General features: G+C 41.8%; 1 protein-coding gene across 5 annotated transcripts in view; it reads right to left on the bottom strand.

Moving 5' to 3' along the window:
- The window catches only part of LOC125930695 (uncharacterized), a 220,685-nt gene that overhangs the window by 38,832 nt on the left and 162,188 nt on the right, over nt 1-19,665 (bottom strand). For 4 of the 5 annotated variants that reach the window (XM_049642673.1, XM_049642671.1, XM_049642675.1 and 1 more), the window contains one exon: nt 17,794-17,896. In XM_049642673.1, coding sequence (XP_049498630.1) covers nt 17,794-17,896 — 103 coding nt within the window. Of the gene's footprint in view, nt 1-11,207; nt 17,273-17,793; nt 17,897-19,665 lie in introns of those variants that run through there. The other variant, XM_049642674.1, reaches the window with a different exon arrangement.

The following is a 19,665-nucleotide window of genomic DNA, read 5'->3' as shown; positions in this document are numbered from 1 at the left end:
GTCAAAGTTGCCAATGTTTTCACCTGCATTTTCAAAAATATTACTATATAAGCATTATCGCTAGCAGCCCAGACCAATGGGAACCCCTTAAGCTACAAAATAGAAAGAATGAAAAAAAAAAGGGACCATCAAGCAGGGTAGACTGGAAAGGCACTAAATTTTGCACAAAGCATTAATCTCGAAGTCTCAATTACTGGCCCCTGGAGACTAATTTTTCAGTTAGAAATTGACTTTAGTATCAGAGGCCTGAGCATGAATTCATAAAATGTGCTTTCACCCACCTTTTTTTTGCTTGAGGGTTCCAGTTACAAAGAAATGCATCAAGAAAATAAAAATCTGTAACAAGCGAGAGAATCCTAGACAGACCGATAAGGACGTGAAAGAAATCATTTGGCTTCTAAAACCGATGCAGGGGGTTTTAATGACCGGGGCAGACAATGGTTGAAAGGGGAAAACACTATCTGATGCATAAAGAACTCCAAGTTATTCAGAGTGGGCCCCAAACCTTCTGGGCATTGGTTTGGCTCCAAGATCACCACAGCGGATGATTAAATATCATTGTTGATACAGCAGAATAGTATACCGGAGTCTTGTTTTGGTTCCTCCCGGAGTTTTTCCTGCTCTATTAAAAAAGGTAGGCAGGTCTCTGTGTCCTCTTGTTTCAGAGGATTTGGATAGTAGAGCAGAAGACAGAATCGACCTCAAAGAAACCTGCAACTTGGCTTTTTTCCCGAAAGTCTCTTTATTAATGAGGCCACCGTTTTTGGGGGTCTCCATGATTCATAACTGAACCTAATCCTAACTGACATCGAAATTACTTCCAACCTGAATGAGTGGTAGTTAGGAGTATAATTTAATTTGATTATAGAGAAATAATGTCATATTATCTTTGCACACCAGAGTTTAGGATCTGTGTCTCTCCCTCTCTCTTTCTCTCATATACATATATGTATGTGTGTGTGTGTGTGTGTGTATGTATACATATACATATGTGGATTTATGTATGTATATGTATGTACATCTATGTATGCATTCTAAAACTTTGTGTGCATAGTAATCACCCAAAGTGCTTCTTAAAAATAAAGATTCCTGGGCCCTACCCTAGAATTTCTAATGCAGTAGGTCTGGGATGGGACTGAGAACTGCATTTCTAAAAAGTTCCTTTGTGATGCTGATAATTCTGATCCTGATTCCACACTTCTGAGTTTCCGTTTCTCCAACTATCTAAGGTAATGGGCGAGTTTTATTTTATTTTTTTTTTAATGTTTAATCTGTCCTGGACTGATGCTTTTGTAAGATACAATAAAAATGAATTACTAGAAAAATGAAATATTAAAAAGGTTTACAAATACAAGTCCTGTTTTAAAAACTGTCGCTTAGATTCCACATCTGCATACACACAGAATTCCTCTGCGAATTGTTATAAAAGTTTCCGAATGCTGACCCACAATGTCTGTGCTTACCTCATTGTGGACCGGTTACAGGAAACCCACGATACACTCCTGGCCTTACTGAGTAGCATTGGCCTGGGGGCCCTAAGGATGTTTCCTGTGTGAGAAATTCCTGCAGTAGAATGGAAGATCCCAAATCTAGGCCAGAATCTCCTACCCTTGCCATTGATGGTTAACAGTCCTTTCTCTTCGCCATCCGATATAAAGGAGGAGATGATGATTTGTTTCGGGTCTGGTTCAGTGGTATAGAGAGCTTCTTAGCATCGCTTACAGAAGAGCATTATAGAGGAGCTTCTATTGAAAAACTCTTAAATAAAAGTCTGGTCATCAGATCTCCCTTCCCTCTATGGGATCTGTCCCCCACTTTTAAAATACTATTTACTGATAATTGGCAACATATTTTGAACACTTACTATGTCCGGAAACAATGATAAATTGTTTATAATTAACATATGTACTTTACATGCATTATGTCACTTAAATTCTCAGCAACCTTGCAAGGCAGGTGCAATCATTATCCCCATTTTAAGAGGAGGGGAAAAAATGAGTCTTTGGAAAATCACGCAACTCGTGTGAGGTCATACAGTGGGAAGTGGGCACTTAAACCAGGTCCTTGTTTTTAACCAGCATGCTTTGCTCTTCATCTCCTGTGAGACCTTTTCCTGCAGAAATGCGGGACAGAAGAGGCTGTGAGCATGAATGCAAAGCATCCTGGAGAATGTACCAGGAGACCCAGGCTTAAGCCCAGACTCTGCCCCTAACTAGCTGAGGGCTTAGGAGAAGTCATTTTCCCTGTGGGCATCATTGAATTGCCATCCATAATTTTCTTCAAGAATTAATGTTTCTCAGGGGGTCATAAGACATTCTGTGAGAAATGGGTTTGAGGTCAAATACATTTAGGGAAGACTGAATAGAACATCATGCTCTTTGCGATTCACATTGCCGACACCTTAAAGGGTCTCAAAAGCCTCTGTGGTGAAATGGTCTTGATTTTATCTAACCTAAAATTCCCCCCGAAAAGTCACTGATCAGAAAAAACCTGTTAGGTAACAGTGGATCTTCATGGGCTACAGTTCTGGAAACTCTACCCTAAGGTTTTTCTGGTTCCAAAATTCTGTGTGTCTATGACTGGTATTCTAGTTCATATAGAATAGGGGGAAAATGCTAATAATAATAGCAATAACAACAATAATAGCTAAACCTTATAGTGCTATCATTATGTGTTGGATGGATTAGAAACCCAGACACTGTTCTAAATGCTTCACATTTATTAATTCATTTAATCCTTGTAACCGCCCTATTATAATAATTATAGACATTAGTATTCCCATTTTACAACTGAGGTCACTAAGACCCTGAAAATAACAATTAAATGTCTCTCAAACTGAATCATTTCTTAAAGACTTGGCTTTTCCCGCATGCCCTGAGGAGAGTATCAAGAAATGAAATAGAAATAAGTCCATTTATATTTTTTATGTTTTGCCTTGTGTGCATCATTTGCATATCAAAAGCACTCTAATGTGACTGTAATCTGCACTGTTTAATGTTTCTGACTTTCTTTTCCTCTCTCTCTTTAGCATGGCTCACAGTCATTACCCTCTTGATCAAGTTACAGACAAAAGCCGCCTTCAAATTAGGCCTATTAAGATTTGTTTTTAATGAGGAGATAATTCCTCCAACAACACAAGCCAGATTCGGCTGGGGTATGATTATGCAATCAGACCATCTCTCAGAAAGGAAAGGAAAAGCAGACTTTTGCCTCTTCTTCGAAGGTTTCCAGCCCGCCTTGAATAACTTGATGCCAACTGAAAGCCCAGAGAAAACCTAGTATTTGAGGCTTCTGAGTGATGAAGCAATCACGTGGCCTGTGCTCCTCTCTGACAGTAGGAGAGTTACTATTGCAAGGATCCGAACTTAGAAGGCACATTCTCGGGTTCATAGGACTGGGAATCACAGGAGGGAAGAGAAATGCTTTCTTTTCCCAAGTCTGAGCTGTGCTACTTTCATTGAATTCACTTGCCAGCCAGCCTTCCGTCTTTCTGGAACAAATCCCCTTCGATACTTGAGTACGACAATTTGATAATTAACTCCAACCTTTTGGGATTTTTCTGAGTGCTCTTATTTTCATTTTAATTATATTAAATAATGCAATAGTAATCTTCTGCATATTCACTTTCTAAAATGCTCTTCCAATAAAATCATTTCCAGATACATTCATATCCCTTTCATGCTCATCTTTGTCAGTCTTGGGTTAAGAAATCTTTATCTGTAACTTATTGAATGCCGCAACCAATCATTTCCTTATACGTAAGATCTACCTACTACCTCTGTTCATCTGAAAGTCTTTTACAATAATATGCAAGAAGGAGAATGAATTGGGGCCATCATAGACTACGCATGCCTTAATATTTCATCTCTCACTGTAGCACTACTTTAAAGAGATGTGAGCTTCCTGAAGGATTTGTAAGCACGGAGCAACTTTAAATTGTTGCCTTTGTCCAAAATTGAACTTAGCACCATTGTTAAGGACTGGCTCTTAACCGCAGGCTGGGGATATAAAAGAATCCTTTAGAAAGAATAACAGTTACTAATACTACACGTGACTCTACATGTAGAACTGGACGTAGTCACATGATGTATTTGTTCTGTATTCACATGGCAGAAACTAACCCGTAACAGCTGAGGGCCGAGTGAAGGAATCACAGGAAGTGAAATGGTCAAAATCAAGAGACCGAGGTCTAACTTGATCTTGAACACCATCCTACTGCATATGCAGGCACACACTCACAGGTGACTCACCATGGTCACTTGTGTGAAGCTAGTGTCCATTTAATGTCACGTCCTTTCAAATCCATAAATACTTGTTTCTTTTTCTGATTATTGTCCTTTTCACGCTATATTCTGGATTTCTAGAATGCTCTTTACGCAAACATTTATGTGGGTCATTTCTTCTATTCTCTTTCTTCTTAGCCCAAATAAATCATCAGAAAAGCTTTCCCTGAGCACAGTTTCAAAAGCAAATCTACCCAATCCCTCTTACTTTGTCTCCTCTCCTTGTCTGTCTTCAAACGTGAATCTTATTTGATCTACTGTTTATTATTTTTAAACCTGTACTCCTTATTACAGTTAGATCTTTGACAGAAAAATGCCTATTTTGTCCACGGCTATATCTCCTCCCTAGAGAGAATATGACCAGATTGACATTTTACGTTTTGTTTGCTCAGAAGAATATATCTTCTTGCTCATATCTCATTGTTCATTTTGGTTTTCATTTCCTAGTATAAATTTCCATCACTGGAGGCCAAAGTTGTGTTTTATGTGTATCCCAATTCCATCCTTTAATAAATCCCTTTATCCCCCATATATTTTGAGTGTGATTTTACCTGTTGCTTCTCAATGAATGTTGTAGGTAAAGATGTTGAAGAACTCTCTCCTTTGAGAGTTCACTTAATATTTCTCCCAGATGAACTTACTGCCTCACAAAAGGGCTCTTTGTCTTTCGAGTTTAACCGGCTCTTTGTCTAGGCTGGTATCCAGCACCACAGGAGTAAAATGTCAATGCTCTCTATTTAATCAATGTTTTATTCTTGGCTTGTATTTCAATGGGGGGGGGGGGAGGGGGGAGGGGGAATGAAGCAGCAATTCAAATGTCGTTGAGGATTTTTTTTTTTTTAGTCTCTTTTTAATTCCCGGTCTATGTTATGTGAATCTCAATAATTTATAATTTATTTTCAGTCTGTAGAAATCCCTTAGAGAAATGTGCTTCTCATTTGCTACAAGACACAACAGCTGTGCTGACACTACCAAAGTCAAGGCTACCCTTTGCTCATCCAAAGCGGTCGTGGTCATTTTACTCCGTTCAGCTTTTGTGGGGTTTTTTGTCATAATTGGTAGACTTTATTGTGTGCAGAGCAGTGGTGGTTCCCAAAGTGCATTTTGTGGAACACTATCTTCCCTGTGCCTCCCCGCCCCCAAGTGGTTTTAATGAGCCAGGGGTTTGGGAACCCAAGTCTTAGCCCAGTAACAGCTCTGAGACCTGTTAGAAAACCAGTGGTTTCATTTGGTTTAACTTTTAGCAGCTTCTCAGTGTATTTATTTGACTGTAACAGTGGTTCACAAACTGTGCTCCCCGCCCCCCGGGAACTTATCAGAAATGCAGATTCTTGGGCCCCACCCCACATCTACCAAACCCAAAACCCTAGGGCAAGGAGAGGCTCAGCAATGTGTATTTTCTCAAGCCCTCCAAGTGAATTTGATGTTGGCACAAGTCTGAGGAACCACGGGACCCTGGAAATTTTGTACTGGGACCACATGCCAACATCCCGAGGACACTGTGTTCAAATCACCTGGGATACTATTCGGTAGGTCCGGAGTGTGGTCCAAGATGCTGCATTTCTCACAAGCTTCCAGGTGCTACATTGATGCTGTAGGCGTGTGGAGTCAATTTTGAGTAACAGGATCACAAGACGCTTCCAACGAAACTAGAACAGACATGGCTAGTATGCAGAGGGAAGAATATTTGGCTGTGTTCTTACGATTGAAACCATGGGCAAAGTGCCGCCCACTGCCCACCTGATCAGCCCTCCTCCAGCCGTCCACAGACCTTTGTTGGAAGTCAGGTGGCAAAGGCACCTGGCCACCTACCCCAGCCTGGGTTCAAAGACAGACACATGGCAAAGGAAGAAGTGGAGCTAGAGATTCTTGAGCTCAGGAATTTTTCTTGCACTTACAAGTCAAAACTTTATAGCTCTGTGGTCCTGGGTAGCTTGCATAACCACTATGAGACTCATTTCCTCTCCGGTCAGTTGGACATACTAATGGTACCATGTTAATAATTGTAATGAAAGTTAAGTATTACATTCTTCCAAATGCTTGCTCTGTGGCACATAGTAAGTACTTAATAAATGAGGAGGATGATGACCACCATGATGATGACGGTCCCATATAAGACTGACGCATCCTGGGGCGCCTGGGTGGCTCGGTCGGTTGTGTCCGACTCTTGATTTCGCCTCAGGTCATGATCTCACAGTTCATGGGTTCCAGGTCTGCCTGTTTGGATTCTTTCTCTCCCTCTCTCTCTGACCCTCCCCTGTTTGTTCGTGCGCGCTCTCTCTCTCTCTCTCTCTCTCTCTCAAATAAATTAAAGTTAAAAAAAACCTGAAACATCCTGAAGTCAGCCTCGTAATTCAATAAAGGATGTGGAAGAAAAGGTCAAGTCATCTTAGTTTCCCTCCATGACTGGGGAACGCAAACTATATATTTTCCCCCTTGATTCTCTCCTTCTTATAGCTCCAGCTGTCAAAATCACCTACCTAGACATCCGCCAGATTTGTTTGTGAGTACTGGAATGGCTGCTTATTTTCTTCTTCCTAGTATGACTGGGACAAAAACAGTCTTGTATAAAACTTTAAAACTTTCCCTGGCCTCAGAACATTCCACGGAAGATTAAGTATTTGCTTGGGCTCCAGGCCTTTTGTAGTGCGGATCTAGGCAAGAGGTAAGGCAGCCGCGTGGTAAGAGGTCGTGCGGATCTAGACCAGAGAGGTAGAGAACCCCATGGGGAAGGACTGGGTCGGTGGCTACTACAGCGGGGGCAGCAAAAAAGAGATGGGAAAGCCCGCAAGAGCTGGAGTTTGGGGTTGAGTTTGAGAGAGAAGAGAAATTGTGAGAGAGCACCTGCTCCGATAAGAGGAACTGATACATGGTTGAAGAGAGCTTTAACAAAGTCTCAGCCATGACCTGCATCTGCTGTCCCTCCATCTCTTAGGGGGACTTCGGTGACAAGCCACCTTTTTTTAAATGATTTTGGGAGGTCAGGCTTGTGACGTTCTTGACGGCGACAACATGCAGAGATGGACCTTGAGGTAACCTGGTATCATTTAAATAATATGCTTCGATGTTTTATAAGGTGTTGCATCTATAGTCAAAAGAATGCTACCTGTCTCCCTCTGTTATTCTCTTTCTCTTTCTTTTAGGAAATGAACTAGACCCTTACATTTTAAACATCCATCCTTGCCAAAATTAGTGATTCTCAAGTGGGGGTAGTCTCACCCACCCCCAAGGGGCATTTGGCAAGGTCTGGAGACAATTTTGGTTATTACCACTGGGGGGGGGGGTGTTACTTGCATCTATGAGGCAGGGGCCAGGAATGCTGCTAAATACCTTGCAATCATAGGTGAGCCCCCCCATAACAAGGAATTGTCTGCTCCAACCTGTTAATAGTGCCGAGGTTAATAAACTCTGGTCTAAATTATTAGAGATTTTCCTTCCTCAATTCCAACTGCCAGAAGGTGATTTGTATAATTCCTCTGATTATAATGTACACCCTTCTAATAATTATAATTCTAACGGAAAAAAATTCTAAGTATCAGAAACCTTGACAATTCTTACGGACTTTCATTCTATCTTCTTATTTATCACAGTAAATACCCTTAACAAACTAGCAATTTTCTCTGGAGACTCCTGCTATAAAAATAAACTTAATTAACCACTAAATAAAATCTCCAATTCTCCAACATCAATTACTTTTGAAATTCCCTTGCCAGTAACACAATGTACGGTACATTTTATCTGATCAGCATGGCTAGTGTTTGCCATGCCAACTTGCATCTTGGAGAAGCTATTGCCAAGCATCTGAAGAGGCAATGAAGTCAAATGTAAGAGCCTCGTCTGGTTTTCCTGAGCTCGGGCTGAGGTCTAGCCTGGGAACCAGGGAGCACGGGCAGTTGACAACACCTCTCTTAAGCTTGACTTCTCTTAAGCAAAATCAGTAGAAATGGAATTCAATTCACTGTCATGTCTCTTCCGGTTCACTCCAAGCTCTGATTGAGAGCCTTCTCGTCCGTGAGAAATAGTGCCTTCCAGTTGACCTTTGAAGGACCATTCAGTAAAGTTCAGCTCAGCCTGAAGCTCGAGGAAGGGTTTGTGCTATTTTGAAAAAAAATAAGGGAAGAAAGGAGGAGCATATGGCAAGTTGCCACTGTTAAAGTGCATCTATCTAAATGGAAATTTAGCATTTTCCCCTACCAAGAAAAATGTGGATCCAAATAGAATTCGAAAACTAGTAAAAAAAAAACTAGTAAAAACTAGATTCCCACAGAAAACAATGAATCAAAACTAATAACTGTTGATCTTCTTTTCTTCTTCTTCTTCTTTTTTTTTTTTTTTTTTTCCAGTCAGGCCAACACCATATTAAACCATGGCCAATACCAGTTCACTGCCCTTAATGTCCCCCTTCCAAAAACAAGTAAAATAACACATTTTAAAAACAACATAAAAACAATTTGCATTGAGTTCATTGTAACAGAATGTAAACCAAAACACATCTTTCAAGTTCGTGCACAGATGGCAGGTCCCAGCCCTCCCATGGTAGATGCTAAGCACAAAAGGGAGTCCTCTCCCACAGGAAGTTGAGACCACAAATATCCAACACTACAGAAATGGCCGAGCACTGCCCCTGTCCAACGTGAGATGCATTAAACCTATTCATTTCCTTTTTTTTTAAGTTTTTTAAATGTTATTTATTTATTTAGGGAGCGAGAGAGTGCACATGAGCGGGCAAGGGGCAGAGAGAGGGAGACACAGAATCCGAAGCAGGCTCCAGGCTCTGAGCTGTCAGCACAGAGCCCAATGTGGGACTCCAACTCAAGAACTGCAAGATCATGACCTGAGCTGAACGAACCAAGCCACTCAGGTGTCCCAAACGTGTGCATCTTGTGAAGCAGTCCATCTCTGGTCTTCTGGGGGAAGTTTTTCTTTCAACTTGAACTTGTCAGTAGATTCTTACACAACAGCAACAGGTCATGCTCTCTTGAACCCCACGTTTTAGTGGAAGAGATGGATTTGTGCTCCTTTGTTTAATGTCTACCACCTGGTTCCCATGGTGACTCAGTAAGCATTTGTAAGAAAGCTTCCTGAAGTCTGGAGTCATGTTGAGCAAACCTTTTTGACCCCAACACATAGTTAGCAATAAATTTTATACCGTGACCCCGTATAAATAGGTGCTGCATTCACACATGCACACACACACAGAGTTCCTTCAAGTACGGAATTTTCTCCGATCTTTCTTGTGTTTGGGCCTTTATACCAGTTCCTTCTGCCCAGATCACTGTTCCTACCGACTTTCTCACTGCCTTGTCTGTCTGGATGAGGTCTATCCATCACCTATGTTCCTTCTCTATCCGTGAAGGCCACAATCTATGTCTAAGTGCCATGGTTCAACACTATAGAAAGCCCAGGGAAAAACTGTCCACTTATTTGTGATAAGACTGAACAAGGAAGCAAAATCATCAGGTTTTTTTTTAATATCACTTTGATTCGAAAAAAATAGGAACATCATTGATTATTACTTCAATGAGTCCTGTTTGCTTTTTTTTTAAATGTCTTTCAAATCATGGGAATATTAATTTTTAAAGGTCTTGGTTTAAAAATTTTTTTGAGGAGTGCCTACGTGGCTTACTTGGTTAAGCATCTGACTCTTGATTTCGGCTCAGGTCATGATCTTGTGGTTCACAGGATTGAGATCCACGTCTGGCTCTGTGCTGATGGCATGAAGCCTGCTTGCGATTCTCTCTCTTCCTCTCTCTCTGCCCCTCCCCCTCCTACATGCGCACTTCTTCTCTCTCTCTCTCAAAATAGATAAACATTTAAAAAAATTTTGAGAGTCTTATTGACTTAGCTTGATCTCTTAAACGTTACAAATCTGGAGACTGAGCTCCAGAGAGGATAAGTGGCCTTCTAAAGCCCATCTCGTTTATAAGTGCAACTGGGATGAATGATCACAGCCTAAAACACAGAATTCTCCTCCAAAAGCACAAAGAATTTGTCTCATCAATGTTATGAAGGTGACAGATGACCCAGAATCTCAGTTGAGTAGAAAAACTGAGTCAACAGTTGAGTATAACAATTCTACAAACATAAGTAAAGATCGCTTGTACTCAAAGCTATGCAAGATTTATCAGAAAGTACAATGATGAATTCTATGCAGTCCTTGGTTTTAATACTTTAGATTTAATTGTACCCACATTCATCTTCTTGTTTAACCCACAACATAATTCTAATGGAGCAAGTGCTACATTTTCCCATTTTGAAATGAGAAAGTCCTTTTTCTGGCAACCTGCAAAACATCATTCAGAGCCCGAGGCCTCCATGGCTGCCATATATTGCACAGATACTTTGAGAATTCAGAGAAAGGAACGATTGACTCTGGTTGGGAAATATGTGTAAGGCTTCTTACAGAATCTGGGACTTAAAGCATGTGATGGAGAGGCACCTGGGTGGCTCAGTCAATTAAGCATCCGACTTTGGCTCAGGTCATGATCTCACTATTAGTGAGTTCAAGCCCCACATGGAGCTCTGTGCTGACAGCTCAGAGCCTGGAGCCTGCTTCTGATTCTGTGTCTCCTCCTCTCTCTGCCTCTCTCTCTCTCTTTCAAAAATAAACAAACATCAAAAAACTAAAAAAAAATAATACAGCATGTGATGGATTTCAACAAAAGAACTGTCTACGGTGGCAGGTACCAAAGGATCAAAGAAGGAAAATGGAAAGAAAATTCTAGACCTACTACTTGGAAGATGTGGCTGCAGTCAGGCTACAAAGGACCTTGAATGCCATTCCAGGAAGCCAGCAATTCCCAAGGGGTGTTCCACAGAGCACGGTCTCTGTTGGATGTCAACAGGGTCTAAACAGTGTTCTGTCGCCAAACAGGTTTGAAAAGCACTGGATTAAAAGGTTTGACAGGTCTTTTACTGCAGGACTGCTCAGAGCCTTGAATAGGGAACAAAATTCATAGCGTTTCTGAGATTTATTTGATCACAGAATATCCATTTATGTTTTTTCCTTTCTTAAAACGCAGTTGACAGACTAATGTTCCATATGCCATACTTAGAGAAATAGTGCTGTTTGTGGCAGGAAACATTAATAGAGCTGAATCTTAGGAAAACCGACCTGACAACAGTGGGAAAGGCTTCCAAAGAGGGAGGTGAGGTACAGACGAGGAGACCAGATAGAAGGCCAGGGTAGGCATGCTGGTGAGGAGTCATGATTACCTTAAGATGAGTCCTCAAGTGGGAATAACAATTCACAAATCATTGTGCCCTGTAGGAAAAGAAAGAAAGAGAAAGAAAGAAAGAAAGAAAAGAAAAGAAAAAAGAAAAAGAAAAAAATTGGAAGCAACTGAGGAATTTTGGACACAGGTTGGGTTTTAGATGGTTTTAAGGAATTATTTTTATATGTTAATTTTACATGTTCTAATAGCATTGTGGTTATTGCTTTTAGAACATCTTCATACGTTAGATACATACTGAAATATTTACGGCTAAAATGATTGACTTGAAAAGAAGACAGCTTTAAAAAAGGCTTAGATGGAACAAAAATGGCAAGATGTTGATAAGGCTGATGAGTTATATTCTTGACTTTTGTGTATGTTTGCATATTTCCATAATAAAAAGCTGAAAAGAAAATCAAAGAGAGATTGGGAAGGAATATTCTTCACTATTTTAGGTTGGGTTCCCTAGGAAATTAGCTCCGACCTACAGATCTGCATGTAATTCTCTTAAGTTTAAACCCTGTAGGAGGAAGCAAGAGGTAGAACTGGGCCCAAGGAGATATTGAACCATGATGTGGTCACAGCAAGACCTCAGTAGCTTCCTGCTAGAACGGCCTCGCGGTCACGTGACGTCAGGGGGTCAGGCCTTTATGCACCTCTCTCTGCCCTCCCATCCAACACACATATTGACCAGTCACTGGATTGTGAGCTGCCTCTAGGGAACAGGCATGACTTAAGACAAGACACTATCAGGACACCCAGGTGGCTCAGTCTCTGTTAAGCATCTGACTTTGGCTCAGGTCACAATCTCGCGGTTTGTGAGTTCAAGCCCCGCATCGGGCTCTGTGCTGACAGCTCGGATCCTGGAGCCTGCGTCAGTTTCTGTGTCTCCCTCTCTCTCTGCCCGTCCCCTGCTCACGCTCTGTCTCTGTCTCTCAAAAATAAATAAACACTTTTTTTTTTTAAAGACACTATTTGGCTGACACTTCCCAGAGAGAGCCTCCAGTGTCCAGACTCTGAGCTTACGGCAATTGAGGTAACAAGAACCTCGGTCCTGAATGGGGAATCTGGACAGCATACCATGGCACCCAGCATACATTCCATTTTCTTCATCTTTAAACATTTACAACACTGACATTTTTCTTCCATGTCACATGCAGTTGATGATTATGTGTGTGTGTTGTTTTGTTGGCTATTACAGAAGAGTAGCCTATTTGCATAAAAGGGGCACGTGTTGACAAGAAATAGATCTATTGCTTTAAATTCGTCTTGCAAGTGGTTTTCATTGAAATAGCGGGAAACTAATGCCCTTTTAAAACTTTATTAAAAATCATCTGGATATACTCAACCTAATAAAAGCAGAGTACACGGCTGGTGGACTTCCTGCAGCTTTGGGTCTAGAGCAAAAAGAGGCTTATGTGATATCCTACATTTGAAATTGTGGAGAAAGATATGTTAGTGGCCTCAGTGAATATGTGTTTTATGAAGCAGAGTCACAAATAGCATCCCTGCTCCATTTCTGTCGGCGTGACTTTTTGCATGCCTTTGGCATTCTGTCCCACTCGGTGTCTTCATTCTTTGTGTGTCTATGTATGTCAGTGCTGTTTTATTGGGGCTGCCGCCTCTTCTGTTCATTGGAAGACCTTTCCCGTCTCCGCTCAAGCGAGGTCAATTCCGAAGTGAACCTGTACAAAGAGCTGTATCACCCCAAGCTAGAGAAGCATTTCCGTTTTCTCTTCCAAAGAGGCAAGCTGTGCCTTCATCATAATTAGATTCTGCTTAATCTAGCCATTTTAATGATTAATTATAAATAGGAGTTCTAGGAGGGATGGGACAGCCATATTTAATGAGGTCACTCAGGTATCCGAGCCTCTTTCTGAGGCATTGTGATCTTTTCCTGACTTTTTGCTCAAAGGGGTCAAATAATTTGCACCTTACTGTTGGGTTACTTTAGAATAATTGCCACCACTGTTAATGAAGGATGTAAATACAGGTAAATTCACGCAAACACATGCCTCTACCAAAATCCAGCATGCAACCTCAACTACACTTGATTCCAGGGCTCTGAAATGCAAAGGAAAACACTGAACACAGTGGGGTAAAACTCCTGTACAACAGGGAGCTGGGAGGAAGTCTTGAACAGCATTACTCCAGCCAACATACACAAGCTTAACATTACTTTTTGAACCTATGGCCATGTGCATTAAAGATGAATATCTTGCCTATGAAAAATTAATGTCCCAGAGCTCATAGTCCCGTTGTTTCTTTGTGAAATGGAGTATGCAGAATGTCTTTTAAAAATGCAGCCTTTTGGTGAATAGATTGCTTTTCCTCTTTTGGCTTCCGCTAGTAGTTGGATAGGACCCTAAAGGAGTGTTAAGCAAATGAGCAAATAGTTATAAAAGCGCTAACCAGATTCACAGGAGCATGGGAATGGATGGAGGCAGTGTGTGAGACCAATTTTCATCATCATGTGAAGCAAACAAAATGTCTCTCTCGTCCTATTTTTGTTTCTTGATCTTTTAAAAAGGTATATGCTGATTTCTCTTTTCTCGGCCAACAGATTGACTTTTAAACAAAGAAGACTCTTTTTGAACGCCGATAGAAGGAGAACTCCACTAAGGAGGGCAGAGCTGGCCTGGGGACCCTGTGAGTTATCAGGTAAATGTTATGTCTGGAGCACAGACTGAGATAACCAAGCCTCATGGGGCCTTGGATCAATTTAATTCTGATGAATGACCAGTTGGTAAATATTATTTACATTACTACACAAGTCGGGTCTGTTCCATTCATGTTTGAACAACCCACACGGTCTGCTGTGGCATAGCCTCTCCAGTAATCCCCACGGACTGGCTTTCCCCACTGTTAACTCACAATTAGAAGGATAATTAGTAATGAGGGCGTTTTGCTTTTGAACTAAAAATGAAAACATGAGTGAATAGCTCAGTAATCTAGAATTTCAGCAATTCTTGAACCGCAGACCTCAAAACTATATTCTCTGAGATCTACAAAGATAGTAGGATGACTTTTAAAATTTTTCTTCTACTTCTGTTTAAGGAATAACGTTGCTAAACAAACAGTTCAGGATTTCAAAAGGCAAGAATGTCAACCATAGTTCTATCCCTTTCACACACGTTTTTCTTTATCAGCATTTTCTGTCGCTCTTTATTTACACGTATTCATTTATCCATTGACTCACTCATTCATTCTCTAAGTCTTCTTAAGCACTAACATGTGTCAGCCAGTGGTTTAGGCCAGAGATCAGCAAACATCTTCCATGATGGGCCACGTAGTAAAAGACTGAGATTTCCAGGGCCACCCAGGCTCTGTTACAACTGCCCAGGTCAGCCATTGTAGGGCAAAGACAGTCATAGACAATATGTAAACAAAGATGGTTGGTGGTGTTTCAATAAAGCTTTATTTACAAAACAGGCAGCGTGTCAGATTTGGCCAGCTGGCCGTGGTGTGCCAAACCCTGCCACAAGGCCATGGAATTATCGAGACAAACAAAATAGACAAAATCCCATTGAACATACATTGCAATTGGGGGAGGCAGGTAATAAATACCAAGCAAATAATTTCAGAGAGTAACTACTACAACAAAGGAAATGTATTTCTTATATTAGAATGATAGTATACCTCCAGTCTGGTGCCCTCCTTTACTGAATTGAATATTATTTTGTGAATGTTTTCTACATAGCCACACAATCTTCATATTTACTAGCCTCACAATATATTGCCTAGTTGCTATACCATATTTTTTAATGTTTTATTTATTTATTTTTGAGAGACAGAGAGAACGGGCAGCAGGGGTGGGGGGTGGTGTGCACAGAGAGGGAGACAGAGAATCCCAAGCAGGCTCCACACTATGCCTGATGCAGGGCTCAATCCCACAAACCATGACATCATGACCTGAGCTGAAATCCAGAGTCAAATGCTTACCAACTGAGCCACCCAGGCACCCCAGTTGCCATTCCATATTTCACTGAATCCTTCCTCTATGTGTATATTTAGCTAAACCTAATTTATGAGCATACAAATGGAGGGAGCAAATAAATCAAGGTGTTCATCTTACAGTAAACTTTTTCTAATTCTCTGTTTCTGCTTTGGACATATAAGTCCAATAACTCTAGATCAGGAAAAAAGCGGACACGAGGAAGTTGAATGTAAAAAGTGTTTGCCCTGTGCTAAAAAATTTGTCAGTGTCAGATATCCTGCAGTTTCAGGATGGTCCTGCAAATCAGGATCCAGAAGGCTCGATTGTTTTGAAGAAAGGGAGCAAACAAGTGGGAACCTCACACTTCTGTTCAGAGCCTGTATTTTGCCCCCACACGTTAGCTCCTCACAAGTAGTATATTGGAAACAAAATCTCTCAGAGAAAGATGCTCACGTTCAAATGCATCATGCATTGATTGAGTGCTGACTGGATGCAAAGCACAGCACATGGCCCTTTTTATGGGAATATTTAATGAATGTGACAAAGCCCCTTCTCTCCAGGTGGACATAGGGACCTGCAGGGATAGGATAGCTTCAAACCCATATCAAGTGATAAAATATATGGAAGGTAAACCCTATTCCCTTCTGCTTAGTATCCAGAGTAGAGAAAGAAAATGCATGGGACCATGACCTCTCTTTCAGAAGTATTTGCTCCTAACGTGCTCTTCTCCTTGGGAAGAAGAGTAACCTCTTTGATAGGAGGGACTGGAGAACATGGGGGTGCCATGCTTTCTGTATTCTGTATTCTTTTTGTCGATACTGATAGCGACAAACATATATTACTGGAGTTTCTATGTGCCAGAGAGCAACATTTTCATCTATTCAACCCCCATGACAGTCCTGTGAGGTGGTACCATTACCACCCGCTTCTTAGAGATGACAAGACTGTCACAGAAACGTTGAGAGCTGGGTATTTCTTGGCTAATGAATGGCACGGCCAGGTTCGCTCACGTGTCCAACGCCACGATCAGAGCTCTCAACTTCTCTGCTCTGTGACTCACCTGAGGGGTCGGCTCTGTTCTGCCATGATGTCAGCCAACCTGGGATGGGACAGTGTCCGGGCCGCTCCATCTTTGATGGAGGCAAAAAAGCAATTTCAATGTTTCTTGGGCTTAGCTATACCAATTGCTAGATTTGGTAGAGGTGGACAGAAAATCCAGTCCATGTTCTTCCAATTAGCAATATCAGTTATAAAACTAATCCTTTCATCTCTCTTGGTTTAATTCCTGTATCTATTTTCTCGAATTTTGGTTCTCAGTTTAGAGGGAAAAGGATGTGATTCTTACCGTAAACCTCTAACATATGTACGGCTAACAGTAGTAAGCAAGAGCAGCTAACAATAATTATGGTAGAGCAGTCATTGTGCTAAATGGTTGAGTTATGTATTGTCTCTTTGAATTTTCACTGCAATCGCAAACGAATTGGTACTACATATTATGGAAAAGGAAAGAGGGCTTAAATTTTAGTCTGTCAAATATCCCCAAACAAGTCAGTACTATATGTTACAGAAGAGGAAAGAGGGATTCACTTTTAGGCTGTCACATAGGCTTCTGGTAAATAAAAGGGGAATGACCATTTTATTAGCTACATGGCATATTAATAGGCAAACCCCACACTTGATTGCGGTGGTCTTTGATGTTAACATCAAATAATTCCGCCTCGAGAGAGACAGTATGAGCAGGAGAGGTGCAGAGAGAGGAGGGGAGACACAGAATCCCAAGCAGGCTCCAAGCTCAGAGCTGTCAGCACAGAGCCCGACGCGGGGCCCGAACCCAGGAACTGCAAGATCATGACCTGAGATGAAGTCAGACGCTTAACCAACTGAGCCACCCAGGTGCCCTCTTCCGATATTTCTTAGGACGAAGACCGAAATCCTCAACACTGCCTTCGAAGCTCTGGAAGGTCTGTCCCCTGTCTGCTTCTCCAGCCCCATCTCCTTCCGCTCCCACGTCTGCACCCCGTCTACACTGGTCTTGTTCAGTTCTGGGACTATCTCATACTACTTCTTGATCTTCCCTATCCCAGTTTTCACATCCACGCACGTTCTTGTCTTTTAGGCCCCCCCTTCAAAGTTACTTCCTCAGAATTTCTTACCTGCCAGCCTAGATCTCCCTGTGAGAGGTCCATATCCTATCCTGTTCCTATACTTCAGAGGACTTATCTCAACTTGTATTTGTTTGCTTTTTGTGGGTTTTTTTTTCCGACTTCATTTAAATAAAGCTCCATGAGGGCAAGATCCGAATCTGTCTTGCTCACCACTCTGCTCTCAGCACCCAGCACAGTGCCTGGCACATACTCACCCAGTACATATTGTTGAATCGGGGCCCCAGGATGCAGCTGTACAGGCTATGTACTGCCCAGCTCCAGGGGCACCATCCACACAGACGATATCAGTGATGCTGCCTGGATGGAATGAAAGAAGGAATAAATAATGAGTAAACGAAACCGCTGATACTGAATTGTGTTATTGTGGTGGGGCACCTGGGTGGCTCGGTCGGTTAAGCGTCCGACTTCAGCTCAGGTCATGATCTCACAGTCTGTGGGTTCGAGCCCTGCATCAGGCTCTGTGCTGACAGCTCAGAGCCTGGAGCCTGTTTCGGATTCTGTGTGTCCCTCTCTGTGCCACTCCCCCACTCATATTCTGTCTCTCTGTCTCTCAAAAATACAGAAATTGTAAAAAAAAAAAATGTTTTTTAAAAGAAGAATTGTGTTGTTGCAGAACATGATATTTGACGTCCAGTATTTCCTAAAAACTGTAAAACCCCAGGTAGTTACATATGCCTTGCACGTATGTCACACGGAAGCAGTTATTTGGGCATTTTACGTGTTCCGAATGAGATCTTTTTTGCTCTCCTCTGAATTCCACAAACACCTTTTCATATTCTTGAACTTGCTCCACAACCCTCCAGGTGCCAGTATAAAGTCCCACTCTGGCTTCTTAATTGTACAGGGATCTCGTTTGTAACTTGCATGTGAAAAAGCGCTAAAGCTGTATTCCATTTGTGAGTCAAAGTGTGTTTTGAATATAGGATTCTCATTCAATGGGACCCTTGGGTAATATCTGTAATGTATTATAATATGCTGGTAAAATATATACAACCCTCGGGGGAAGAAAAAAGTGACACCCCAAAGAAGATGATAGATCACAGTATTGAAAGCTGGGGTAGCTGGCACAGGGGACTTTAGATAACTAAGTGTCTATTGGAGATAATAAATCTTGGCCATGATACCAGTCTCTAAGTCTTGCCACACATCTCTACTCTGTTTATTACCCCAGGCTTCCCTGCAGCAGAAACGGAGCCATGATTATTACTGATGCCATTTATTAATAAACTTATAAAGGGTAGTGGCTTAAAAAAGTAAAATGGGAATTCTTTTGCATGAATTTGGGTTGGGTGAAGCGTGGTTTTTTAAGCCCAAGAATTGCTACATCATCCCCAAGACTTGTCACCACTTCAAAATCCTTGAATCTCAAGTTTCAGCATTCTCCAAAGAGACTATCAGGTCCCCGAGGACAAGACCTAGGCCTTGAATTTGTTTTTGTATCTAACTTACACGCACTGACAGTGCCTTGCACAGAGAGAGTTGGCAGGTCTTGAAACTGAAGTAATGACTGCGTGAAATCACTAAACCTAATGACTTAATTAAACCTGAGCTAAAATGCCACACTACCCCTAAAACATTGGTTTTTCAAACTAAGAACAGAATATTGACTTGGGTAAGTTTCTCATCTCGAGTTAACCCTGGAGACAGTAGGTGCCCTGACATGCCACCCATAAACTTCCTTCAGGGTTGAAGGACTTATCCTCCCTGCTAGAAAGCACCCTTGGTTGTCTGCCCACTTTGGGAAAAGACCGCTGAGGGACGCTACCTTGCCCTCTGCCAGTACCTGGTCAACACCACTGGAAAGGCCAGGCCTCCTCTCTCCAACTCAGGACGATGTCGCAGGGTCTCCCCAGCTCTAGAGCTCCCACTGGGGTCTGCTGAGCTTTTGCTGAGAATGCAGAACAGCCCAACCTCTCTCTCTCTGCCCCATCCTGCTTTTGTCCCATCCCGTCCCCAGGTGTTGATCCCAAGAGCACTTCCTAATCAACCTCCCAAATGCTAATATTTGACCCTGACTTAGCTTCCCACAGAGCACAACCTATAACCCATGCCTCTCTGTTTCCACA

Source organism: Panthera uncia, chromosome A2 (genome assembly GCF_023721935.1).
Source record: "Panthera uncia isolate 11264 chromosome A2, Puncia_PCG_1.0, whole genome shotgun sequence".
Classification (NCBI taxonomy): Eukaryota; Metazoa; Chordata; class Mammalia; order Carnivora; family Felidae; genus Panthera; species Panthera uncia.
Note: the sequence above shows the minus strand (reverse complement) of the source record. Positions and strands in the feature narration are given on the sequence as shown.